This window comes from Ciona robusta, chromosome 14 (genome assembly GCF_009617815.1).
Source record: "Ciona robusta chromosome 14, ASM961781v2".
Classification (NCBI taxonomy): Eukaryota; Metazoa; Chordata; class Ascidiacea; order Phlebobranchia; family Cionidae; genus Ciona; species Ciona robusta.
Window position 1 is genome coordinate 4,293,188 of NC_143248.1, and position 12,909 is coordinate 4,306,096.

Genomic DNA, 12,909 nt, shown 5'->3' on the forward strand with positions numbered 1-12,909 from the left:
CACACTGTACAAACTGAATCTAAACGTTGCACTGCTGATGTTAGAACTCTTATCAGAAGTGCTGCTAGCTGCTAATCATTATTTACGCTTGCCACGCCGACAAAGGAAACACTATGAACACCGCTTTAAAAATTTAAATAACATTCGTTAATATAAAGATAATGTCAAGTAAAATACAGAAAATGGTTGGTGATGTACACGCCTCGGTGGCCTAATGGATAAGGCATTGGCCTCCTAAGCCAAGGATTGTGGGTTCGAGTCCCACCCGAGGTGATAAATTTTGTAATCCAGTTTATATATAGGTGTTTTTGACAGTATTTTCTAACATTTAATACTAAAGTTTAGCACGACCAGAAGAACTTAATTTGGCTTTGTTGCTATTGAAGGCCACAAAAGTCATGAAGACACGGTTTTAGAAATATTTGTATGTTCTTTTGTTTACTACCAAATGGGACGAGAAAATAGAATGATAAGGTGTCCTATCTTCCCCCGGTCAACTTTATTTCACCAAACGAAGATAATTGTTGTTCATTAAGTTACATCCTGTTTTAGATTATCGCATAACTTTGAATATTTTCGCCATGTAACGTTTAAAAATGAGTTTCCATATTACAATGCAAATATTGTAGTTTGAATTTATAATCTAAGTTTGACTGATAAGTTTAAATAAAAGCCAGAAAATGATTGGTAGTGTGTGCGCCTCGGTGGCCTAATGGATAAGGCATTGGCCTCCTAAGCCAAGGATTGTGGGTTCGAGTCCCACCCGAGGCGATAACATATTGCGCATTTAACTGTGCGCATACATTTTATTTAGTTTTCAAACCGACTGTTAATTTCTAATTCACAGCCTAAAAATGAAATATCTTACCATACATAAGTTTTACCTACCCGTAGTAAACGATACAAGCAGCCATCACCTTCTTAAGTCAACACAGCAACATGGCGGAGGTTTCATATCGTTTCACTTTTAAAAAATTATATTTTCGAGTATATCTAAATCAAGTCAGTTCCCACTACATTTACCTGAAATAAAATATCACAAATTCTGTCACTTCTGCTATCAGGCATAATGTAATTAATCTTTCAACGGCTCATCTGGTATGAAAAAGGTTATTCCCTGATGTAGTCGTGCCGGGTGGCCGTTGAAACATCGAAAATACAGATTTTCATACCAAACAAGCAGTTGAAAGATTAATTAAAATTTCAAAGTTATAAAGTATTCGTTTAACAAACTAGAGCACATTCTATACAGTGAAACACACTGTACAAACTAAATCCAAACGTTGCACTGCTGATGTTAGAACTCTTATCAGAAGTGCTGCTAGCTGCTAATCATTATTTACGCTTGCCACGCCGACAAGTGAAACATTATCAACACCGCTTTAAAAATTTAAATAACATTCGTTAATATGAAAATAATGTCAAGTAAAAAACAAGAAATGGTTGGTGATGTACACGCCTCGGTGGCCTAATGGATAAGGCATTGGCCTCCTAAGCCAAGGATTGTGGATTCGAGTCCCACCCGAGGTGCTACAATTAGTATTATTTTAACATTGCACTATTTGTATATTAGTAATTTAAACTTACAGAATAGCAGAATTTTATGTTTGAAGCACTATCGAAGCTTACATTTAAGTTTCGATTTGTCAAAATCGTCATCAAGTTTAACTTATTGTCGTAACTAAAAAATATACAAGACAAAACACGCGCCTCGGTGGCCTAATGGATAAGGCATTGGCCTCCTAAGCCAAGGATTGTGGGTTCGAGTCCCACCCGAGGCTATCTTTTTCTTTTTCACATTTTAAGTTTGTGGCCCTCAATAGCAAAGCCAAATTTAGTTCTTCTGGTCGTGCTAAACTATAGTATTAAATGTTAGAAAACACCTATATACAAACTGGATTACAAAATTTATCACCTCGGGTGGGACTCGAACCGACAATCCTTGGCTTAGGAGGCCAATGCCTTATCCATTAGGCCACCGAGGCGTATACATACTAACTATTTTCTGGCTTTTATTTAAACTTATCAGTCAAACTAAGATAATAAATTCAAACTACTATATATGCATTGTAATATGAAAACTCATTTGAAAAAGTTACAAAATATTTAAAGTTATGCGATAATCTAAAACGGAATGTAACCTAATGAACAACAATTCTCTTCGTTTGGTGAAATAAACTAGACCGGGGGAAGATGGGACACCTTACCATTGTATTTTCTCGTCCCATTTGGTAGTAAACAAAGAACATACAAATATTTCTAAAACCGTGTCTTCACGACTTTCATAGACCGCTGTTAATTGTTTAAAACACGATCAGGATACTTGGATATTATGTGATAAAGGTGCCCCATCTTCTCCCACCCTACTATATATGGAAGAATGATATAACAAGGTTTTCGTAGATTTATAAGTTAACTTTGTTTAGCGATACAATTTGGGCGAGGACGAGTTAGTGACGTAGTCAATTACATACGAGCTGATGACGTCATCACATCTATTTCTAATCTGTGACGTGATCAGTTGGCGCGGCTTTTATCTTTGACGTGATCGCTAACGTAATTGCTGGATGATCTGAAATGGACATGCGCAAACAAGCAAACAAATGACCCGCGAGTAATGTTTATGGCAGCGCATTTCAAACGGGGGGCCATTGTACGTTCATAATTTACGATCCCGGGACGCTGGTTGGCGAATGGATTTCGCTCCAGATCTAAATTTGTTCTCGGCGGGAGACCAGGAATTCAAACCCCGCGGAAAAATCACGAACCGTTGGGAGTTCTGTTATTGTTAAATATACCATAGCGTTCATTGGCGTGGTGTATTTAGGTTTGGGAAGACGAGGATATTTTTTATCATTTAATATCCAAATATCCTGATTGTGTTTTAAACAATTAACAAAGGTATTTGAAAATCGTGAAGATGAATGTTCTTTGTTTGCTACCAAATGGTACGAGAGTACGAGAAATTGAATAAAAAGGTGTCCCGTATTTCCCCACCGGGCGATACGTAATAAAAATGGGCGATTTTATTTGTAATGTTCGTATAAAACAATCATGGTGCAAAAAGTGCCTCGAAACTCTACACACATGCTTTGATATTCATGATATTGGTATTATTATACCTACTGTAATATTACGGTTCATTTTTGGAGGTATTTTGATAGTTCAAAAGAATTTTTGAGGTGAAAAGTTATTTTGTACCATATGAAACAAGTTATACGTTCGTGTCTATACAAGACTGTCTCTTATAAGATTATATAGTAGAGTGGGGAAGATCGTACGCCCTTCCATATAAAACCGAATTATAAAACCATATCCTCATGTCTCTCATAGACCCTTATTAATTGTTTAAACACGATCAAGACATTTGGATATTATGTGCTAAAGGTTTCCAGTCCCCTCCCTACTATATAATTAATTAAACCGCCCAAAAACAAAAAGACAAAAGCCGATGAAGAGTTTACACGAAATATTCATTGAGAAATTCTTCGCTTAGGATTCTTTTTTAGACAAGGTGTTCGTCAGCGGACAAGACAAACATTGAGACGACATAAGACGACGGTGCGTAGCCAAGAGTCGTTACAACAAAACCCAATCATCAAACATTGCGAAGCTCTCTAGTATTTGGTTGTTTGTCTTTCTTTGATGTGGAAACAGCGAGAATTATTTGCGCAACACGCTCAGTGGCCCGACAGATTTTAATCCAATTTGGAAAAGTCAATGACATACCAGACAAAGATATAAGCGACTTTTTAATGCCGTAATACTGACTATTCTTTTTTTCATGTATAATACAGCGAAGGCGGGACACCTTTATATTTTATTTCTTGCCCCGTTTAGAAGCAAACAAAAAACATGCAAAGAAATATAAAACCGTATCTTCACGACTCCCACAGACCGTTGTTAATTATCTAAAACTCTATAAAGGTATTTGGATATTATGTGCTCAATGTGTCCCGTCTTTCCCCACCCTGCTATATGACAAAATCATTGCCACTGTTACGACATTACTGTATATATATAAAAGTGCGTACAAAATGTTACTTCAAAAAGTAATAATCAAAATCCTTAAATAAAAGTATAGCCCTGTATTCTAATGTTAAGAATTTTCATTATATGCCATATATGGTATGTTTGTCGAAACTAAGCAATAACTATACCTGTTGTTTTGCAGCTTTTCTGCTGCAAATATGCGCTAACGGATGGCGATTCAAAGTTTCGCGCTGGACCTTTCGGGTCAAATTTTCCACGTAGAACTTCGCAGGTGAATTACGACGTGCTACGCGACTATTTGTGACGTCACAATGGCCGAACGCTTTAAATCACGCGCTCGTAAAAAATCACCTGCGAGTTTTGAAATGATATACTGCTTGTCGTGTCCAACGCTTACGTTTAAAAACTCTTTTTCTTATTTTCTTTATTTTCGTTTGTTTTTTATTAGTATACCCTTATTTTGTCATATTATTTTCTACGTGGGTGAGGTCCTACACCGTGGCAGGCCATGGGGGCTGAGATTTAGGGTTGAGTTGGACCGTTACACAGACACCTAGAACGCTACAACCCATTTATTAATACACACTATATAACAAATTATAAAAAAACAGAAATAGAACTCAGTTTCTATAGTCTCCGTTAAACGTTACGTCATCAAAGTATACGTCATCAAAGTTGACGTCATCAAAGTTGACGTCATCAAAGTTGACGTCATCAAAGTGAAAGTTATTTACGGTAAAGCTCAACCTGAAACGAGCGGCTCGTGCCGAATAATGTTTATTATGACGTAATAAACACGTCTAGAATTTGTTAGCATGCGGTGTAATTGCCTCGACGTGCTTTTATCTAAAAACGCGAAAGCGACGTTATGTTTAATGAACAAACAGATTAGGTATGCCCGTAAGCTTGACTTTTAAAGAGAGCGTTTCAGAAAAACGTTTGATTTTAGTTCGTCTGCAATGATTTTACTGTCTAAATCAGATTTGCGAAACCCAAATCAAGAGGTAAATACAAATACACCACGCAAGTTTAAAACAAATCAATAGAATTTGCTCTGCGTTTGAACAATCAACGTTATTCGAGGGAAAAAAAATTGAACAATAACGTTATTCGAGGGAAAAATTTAATCAATCCTTCATTTTTTTTAACCCAAAAAAAACATTTCACCAAAAAAATAAAACCTTGAAACGGAAACAAAATAAACGCAGTAAGGACTGTACATACAGCTTGTCGTCTGTTTTTCATTTATTTCATTAAAAGCTGGAGACCCGATCATATGACAGCTGAGCTTTGTAAGTTACCTGTGTGGTATAAGAGGAAATGTATTGTAATACAACATCGGTTCGGGAAGTTTTGGTTCGTTTCTCACGGTCGACCCTTTGCCACTTCCGCACATTCGCTCCCGTGACGTCATATCTGCTCCCGTGACGTCACACTGCGATCGGAACCGCTTCGTCCGCCATTTTCCCACCGGTGTAGACCCTAGTGATGTAACAATACTAAGACAATGGAAATGAAGTTTCTTCAAGGAGAAGCACCGCGCCCGCACGCGTTGCGTTATTATGACGTAACAATGCGGTCATCTACGTCACACACACCGCGTCGCGTCCAGCAAGCGTACCTTCCTGCGCGTTGTCGAACTAAAAATGATCAATATAAGTTTCCTATATTCTATTCATGCAAAACCACGGGAGTGAAAATCAAACGCGGCCGAAAACTTAAGGGTAAAACAAATGAAACAATGGCGGATTTTTTCCTACGTAATCGAATATAAGCAGGCGTGGTAATAGGAGCGTATTCATTGCATACGGTCTTGCTATCAATCTAGTCTACTTAGTTTTTTATCGAAAGCTAGATTTGCACTTCCCAGCTTCCTTTCACATTATGGCAGCTCTGATTCGGCGCGATGACGTCACATTGGCCATGACGTCACAGTATGACGTAGGATAGGTGTCGGTTGAGAATTCATAACATGACAATTCGATGTTTGGCGCGAAAAGCGAAAGACAGAGAAAGTACTTTGAAGTCGAGTAAGCGATCGTTTGCAGAGTATTGTTACGCATGTAAAGGCATTGTGACGTAACAGTTACTTCTGTAGGCGACGCGAAATTTTTAAAGAGTGTAGGATTTTGTAAAACATATATAGTATATATATGCTTAAATATATATAGTACAGTGAGGTAAGATAGATTATGTTAGCACGTATAATATTCCATATTTGCTAATCGTGTTTTCAACAATTAACGACGCTGTTTTAGAGCCATGAGGTTACAGGATATAATTTTGTAATTATTCTTTGTTTACTTTCAAATAGGACGATAAAAGTTCATAAAAACATGGCCCATTCTATCGCAGCCTACTATATATTTCAGTTATAAGGTTAAACCGGACTACACAGTTTTAAATGGAAATGTAGAGATTTTTAGACAAGCGAGTAATAAATCAGTTTTAACTTGGTGTTATAAAACGAAACTTCATTTTTTTCATTGCTTTGTGCGAGAATAGGTATCAGTAGCGAGTTAACATAATTTAAGGTTTACAGCTGGTAAATTTACCCACGTAATTACATATATTGTGTATAAAAAAGTAGTATGTAGTAAAACATTCAAAGAGTTATAAAACCGTATTTTCGCGACTTCCATAGACCGTTGTTAGTTGTGTAAAACACGATCAGAATATCAAGATAGTATGTGCAAAAAATAACCCGACTTCCCCCCACCCTACTATACATCAAGTGTAATTTATAGGAGCAAAAATCAAATACCATTCGGCAGCAGTTTTAACGCGTGAAACATATATCGCTACATTGAATGCTTGCCTGGTCCGTATACCAGACTGGATAAAACAACGCAAACAATACTGTATTGACCAAACAGTATCGTTTTTGCCTTGATCTGGCCCTGGAACGCTCTACACGCGATTCGAATGGAAATTATTTGTACAGAGTGTTGTGATGGTTTGGTAATGTTAAGATTTTGGGGGGGTAGTAGTTAATGTAATTAAATATGCTGATAAAATATGTTCATATTTAATTTAATTATTATTTATTGCATTTGGTAAGTTATGTCTTTAAAATTAACAAGGTTTTAACAACGGTCTATGAAAGCCGAGGATACGGTTATATAATTCTTTATATCTTGCTTGTTTACTGGTAAATGGGACGAGAAAAATGAATCAAAGGTGTCCCACATTTCCTCAAACTACCATAGCTTGCTAGAAAAGTTTAACAAAGCGTAATTTTCAAAGTCATTTTCTGGTTTTATTAATTTTCTCCCATTTTTGATCGCTATTGAGAAAATGTATGACTCAAGTTTACTGTAAGTCCGTATCATGCCTATTTAGCGAAACTTCTTTGTAACATTTCGTACTCTACATATACTTAACGGTTGTAAGCGAAATAGAGACTGTTAGATTACAGTCCTGAAACAGTAATCGCAACATCAGAGATACAACAGTGTCAACAAATAAAGAGCATTATTTGGCGAGCGCCAATCAAACAGTCGGCAATGGCGGGCGAACGATTTCAAACGTTTTTGAAAACAAAAGAAAGTGTTTGGAAATTTCGAATCGAAAATCGCTCAATCTTTGTTTCGGCCTTGCGAACTTTGGGCCCCTCGTTTGTTACGAAACTGCTACGTAATAATCATAATTATTCGGTCAGCGCGTGTCCTTTGCGGTGCACCCGCGCGGCAAGGTAGACTTTGAGGTAACGGCTGCGAGATTGGGGGGTAGGTGTTTCGTACAATTCTCGTCACGACCGAGGACCTGTACGAAAATGTCGTCTATTGGGTCATGAAGAGGTTATTTATTGGGCAGTGTGCTGTGAGAAGGCGATTGTTATATCACCGTACAGTACAGTCTCGGTCAGTCGTTCGGTCACTGCGCCATTTTACAAACCGGCAGAGCTAGTATAAGGACAGTCAGGCGAAAAAAAGAAAAAAGCGAGCTGTACAAGCCAGTCGCATGTATAGTCCAAGGTTACTCAGTGTAAATTGAACCTCGCATGGTACAGAGCAGTTTTATTGGTCGGTACACAAAGCCTGGCCGTCATTAAGTTATATTAAAAGCAGCAGGTTGTAAATTAAGGAGTAACATGCCTTTCCGGAGTTATGTTACAAATAAAGATTTCGTAAATCAGTTACAAAGCAATTACTAAAATCGCGCAACTACAGAAGTTATAACATAAATCTCAGGCACTTAACATTATAATTTAATTTAGATTCGTATTAGGTTCATCAGCCATTTGAAACTTTTGCCAAGGAAACTTTTGTGATTCTTGAGCGTTTTGTTCGCAAGAAGACTGCAACCATTGATGAGAAACGCACAATGTTATGTTATGCAATTGACCAGCAGAAATCAAGCATAGGACAACCCACTAACATGTACCGCAACCCCACCCCGGACCCGAACCCATCCCCTACCAGCAACCAGGGATTTTTCCAAACTTACCCACCGAAAGAAGACCACGGCAGATATCCAGTACCTAACTATGGGATCCCCCAACCCCACGCTTCTACTACTGATCCATTTTACCCCAACAGTTTAGGGGGCGAGTATGGTTCCCAGTTTCCAGCCCCACCACCGCCCCATCTTGACGCCGCAAATTGGGGGCCTCCCGTGACGTATTCGGGGGCTAATTTTGCCCCAATGATGAATTCAACATGGGACATGAATTCGAACTTTCATCCGACCCACCACCCTATAATAAGCAGTGCAGGACCGACATACCAACTTCCTACAAACCTATCCCCAACATCAGCGGTGAATGGCGACGGGAGCCCCGGGTCGGTTCCGACCACTTTGACGGGGATTGAGTGCTTCTCAACCCCGCCGGAGATGCATGGAGCACCCGGTCTACCTCCGCTGCATGCGTCGCAGATTCCACCGGCACAGCGAAGGCCGTATGAGTGGATAAGTAAGAACGCATATCAGAATACTCAAACCCAGCAAGGTAAGACTTTAACGAAAATTTAAACATTAAAAATTAACGCAATATTTTTTCAATATTAATTACTTAACTTCAATTTTTACTAACTAATTAAAACATAGTATTGGAATTATTACCTGTAAAAAAATAAATAATATTATAAAAAATCTTCGTAAAAAATCGGGAAATAAATCGTCCAATCACGGCCGCCATTTTGTTTTGACTTGAATTCAAAACAAGCGCTTCATCGCGACGATTTATGACATCATAAACGGGCCATTACAATTTAAGCCAAGAGTTGGCAAAGTTTAATTAGACTTTCGCTTCGAGCCGGCAGTGTTACGTCACAATCAAAACACCCGGATGACAAACGGGCTTAATTACGTCACAATTAAATGCACTGCCTTATAATGTGTGCCTGGGTAAAGCGGCGTTTCAAACGATTGTTACTACGTCACATAGGACATTGTTTGCGTAACAAACGTAGGTTTATTTATTTTATTGAACGCCAGTTACACGGAAGCTGTTAGGTATTCGCACAACATGCGTTCGTCTTTGGGCGGCGCTTTTACATTTGACAAATTTGACAACATAATCTTAATTAAAGGATTTTTATTCGGAAAAAAATACGAGTTTTGCGAAGCATTGTTATGTGTATAGTTGCTATTTTCGTAAGATTTACATGGGAATTCGATTTGTAGCTGTTTTATAAATCAATTCTTATACCATTTAATTGCGTACACTGACGTTTCGACGTCCTGTATGGGCCGTTTTAACCAGGGTGATAAATGACAATTTAAAGCGCAAAATAATAGTACGTTGAAGTTAAGGAATATGCACGTATAATTTACTACACCAACAGTATGCATATTAGGATCGGGTGTTTTATGTTGTTCAAATTCACGGCCAAAGCTTAACGACTGATTTATAATGTACACGAAATGACGTTGCAATTAACAGCGGCGCCGGTGCCTTTGATCAGGGTAAAAATGACGACCGGGAAAACGCTTCTGTCCGCCTTGCTAACTGCTAAATTAAAGCGCCGATCAAATACACACTAAGCCTGATGTTACTTAGCTGTCTGTCGCCTATGTTTCGTAACATACGTTGAAAGTGCCGCTTATTTGCACAGCGCAAAACAAATACTTGGATCCTTGTTCTTTTCAAGTGATGTTTACTATGTCCACGCCTCCCGTTATTTGATTGACAGTTAGGGAATAATTTTGGAAATTTTTTAAGAGGAAAAAATTATGGAAAAATAAAATTTATTTTAACAGATAAAATGTTCTTTTCTGGCTAATTTGATATCTGCATAATTTTTAAGAAAAAAAATATTTTACTGCCATTTATAATATAGCAGGGCTGGGGAAAAGGGGGATATCTAAATATTCTGTTTGTGTTTTAACAATTAACATCGCGCTATGGGAGTCGTGAGGAAGCGGTTTTATGCTTCTTTAAAAGTTTTTTGTTTACTGCCAAATGGGACGAGAAAATAGAATAAAATGGCGCCCTATCTCCCCCCTACTGTACAACACTTTGTTGCAATAGAGCTAGAAATAACATCTGGTATACATGGAAGCATTTCCGTAATTAACGTCACAATGACCGTTGTTACGTATGTGCGAACGGCGCCATCCTTGGCAAGCATAACAAGCAATAAAGCAAGGAAATTTCCCGGTGCGAAAATAAGCCTTGTATCATTTTGATGTCTGTATTGGGAAAGATGGGGTAGCGTTTTATTCGCTTTTCTTATTCCAGTTAGTAGTAAATAAAGAATATTTACAAAATATGTAACAGTAACCTCACGACTCCCATATAGACCGTTGTTATTTTTTTTTTGTTCGGGATGTCGGAATATTTCGGATCATTTCGTGTAATTCCGGATGATTCACAAACCAATCATAAAGATACAAATATGTTCCCTATATCGAACAGAGACCAAAACGCCCGAAGAATACGATTTAACGCTGAAATACTTTCGTTGTTTTTTTTAGAAGGGTGAAAGTTTTGTTTTCAAATTCTTTTTGTCTTTGATAATCTCTTTTGCTCTTTGATCTTGCTAAAACCGCTATTTTCGTTTGCTCTAATGGATGCGAACGAAGCCCGCAGCCCTGCAGCTGCAATTAAGCGTCGGGCTCGTAAAACACCGTGCATTGTGCAAGAATAGGCGTCTTTTTGTGACGTGTACAATGTGCGGCTGACGAACAGTTGCCACGGCGGCAATAAAAACCCGGAGTGGACGCTCGAGCTCGTAAACGCTGCTTTACGAGCGTCTCAGTCCGTGTGAATATAAGAAACAGAACCAGAACTACCACGTGACTGCGCTACGAGGATCGATGTCAGAATGGCGAGCGGTACATTGTGACATCATAATTACGACGGCTGTAACAATTACAGCTCACCGTCTAAAAGCTTCGAATATTAAATGAACTTCGATCCCTAAACTGGTGGTCACGTGGTGCGCACGTCTTCAATTATTTACTCAAGCGTGAATGGGGACCAATAATGGACAACTCTGGGCTAAATCTGATGTCCTATCGCATAACCATTGTCGAACCTTATAGATTAAAAAGGGGGCCAGAAAATAATCTAGTTTTATTACAAACTGTATTTCTAGATTGCTTTTAGATGAATAAACTTTAAAATGAAACAATTACAAAATCGATTTGGAAATTTTGTGAACAGGCAAAACCATAAGAGTATAGCAACAATTTACCTTAAATAAAATGAACAAGTTTACCAACGGAATTATACCAACTTCATATTACAGTAGTGAATAAAATAAATTAATGGATAAATTGTACTTATTTATCCTTACTTGGCGGGCAACGACGGTCGTCATAACCCGTATTTTCTAGTCAGTTTGAATACTAACATTTTAGCCCATATATTCATATGACAAATTTGCTTTCATTTTATATAACATATTTTAATTTTTTTCAGTAGGCAAAACGCGAACTAAGGACAAATACAGAGTAGTGTATTCGGATCATCAAAGGCTCGAACTGGAAAAAGAGTTTCGTTTTAGTCGTTACATCACGATACGACGAAAAGCTGAGCTCGCCGGACTGCTTTGCTTAAGCGAACGTCAGATCAAAATCTGGTTTCAGAACCGCAGAGCAAAAGAACGGAAAGCGACGAAAAAAACTGGCGAACCGTCCAAAGATTTTGACAAGGACGAAGCTGAAGCAGCCGATGATGACGTCACGGATCACCCTATGACGTCATCGCCGATCCAGCACATGCAGAGTGGCTGCCAGTATATTCCACCCGATTTATCTCGCGATCACGGGATTTTGGAGTCGCGAGATGGCGGTATAGCGCACGCGTCGTTTTACGAAATGCCCCCGCACGGAACAATGAACTATACGCAACTGAATCCAATGGATATCAAGCCCATCATTCCAACCGAAGCCCATCGCTCTCTCTCGTCCACTAGCGATGACGTCACGCACGGGCAACCCGTGATGACGTCATCACACGGCAACGGAAATGACGTTTGATGACGTCACACTGCACGCAGCGCGATATTGCAATAGTTACCTCTGTATTTATTCGTTGTTCGCACGGGGCGTTAAAAACGTTCTCGGGACATTTTCGCGTCAATTTTTTCCTGAACATTGCCGTTTTCTTTAACGTCAGTATATCGTATATGCATACAAGCTATTCCACCCTAACACTTGCTAATAAAAGCGTTAGAGGACGCCGGAACTACAGCTCAGTCATATAGAACCTCGCCAAATCAGTTAGTATATAGAAACACCGAAACAAGGTATTGCAGTAGTGAAATAAAACTCGCTTGTTCGGTCAGCTTTAATACAAAAATGACAGCCCTTATGCAGGATACATTTCCACTTCCTATATCACTGCAGGTGGTTTTAAACTAAAACGTTTTAGATAAAAATCGTATCCTACCTATATGGGCTGTTATGTTTGTATTGAAACATGTCAATACCTTCAGTAGCGGCTACACCATAAACCACTATAGT

General features: G+C 38.6%; 1 protein-coding gene and 5 non-coding genes across 7 annotated transcripts; 5 read left to right on the forward strand and 1 right to left on the reverse strand.

The window, feature by feature from the left end:
• Positions 1–200: 200 nt before the first annotated feature.
• Trnar-ccu (transfer RNA arginine (anticodon CCU)) lies at positions 201–273 on the forward strand. Its single transcript has one exon. It is a non-coding gene; the product is annotated as a tRNA-Arg (tRNA).
• A 425-nt stretch (positions 274–698) lies between these two features.
• Trnar-ccu (transfer RNA arginine (anticodon CCU)) lies at positions 699–771 on the forward strand. Its single transcript has one exon. It is a non-coding gene; the product is annotated as a tRNA-Arg (tRNA).
• Positions 772–1,457: 686 nt separating this feature from the next.
• On the forward strand, positions 1,458–1,530 carry Trnar-ccu (transfer RNA arginine (anticodon CCU)). Its single transcript has one exon. It is a non-coding gene; the product is annotated as a tRNA-Arg (tRNA).
• A 178-nt stretch (positions 1,531–1,708) lies between these two features.
• Positions 1,709–1,781, forward strand: Trnar-ccu (transfer RNA arginine (anticodon CCU)). Its single transcript has one exon. It is a non-coding gene; the product is annotated as a tRNA-Arg (tRNA).
• Positions 1,782–1,912: 131 nt separating this feature from the next.
• Trnar-ccu (transfer RNA arginine (anticodon CCU)) lies at positions 1,913–1,985 on the reverse strand. The gene has a single exon. It is a non-coding gene; the product is annotated as a tRNA-Arg (tRNA).
• A 6,022-nt stretch (positions 1,986–8,007) lies between these two features.
• LOC149725180 (uncharacterized) lies at positions 8,008–12,631 on the forward strand. Of its 2 annotated transcripts, none has more exons than XM_089892833.1 (2): positions 8,008–8,944; positions 11,867–12,631. In XM_089892833.1, exons 1-2 carry the CDS (start codon positions 8,320–8,322, stop codon positions 12,421–12,423), a joined length of 1,182 nt encoding a protein of 393 aa, XP_089748959.1. In that variant the 5' UTR covers positions 8,008–8,319; the 3' UTR covers positions 12,424–12,631. The 2 variants fall into 2 exon arrangements, with proteins under 2 accessions (XP_089748959.1, XP_089748960.1); XM_089892834.1 differs by having other exon boundaries at positions 8,017–8,944; positions 11,864–12,631.
• Positions 12,632–12,909: the final 278 nt, after the last annotated feature.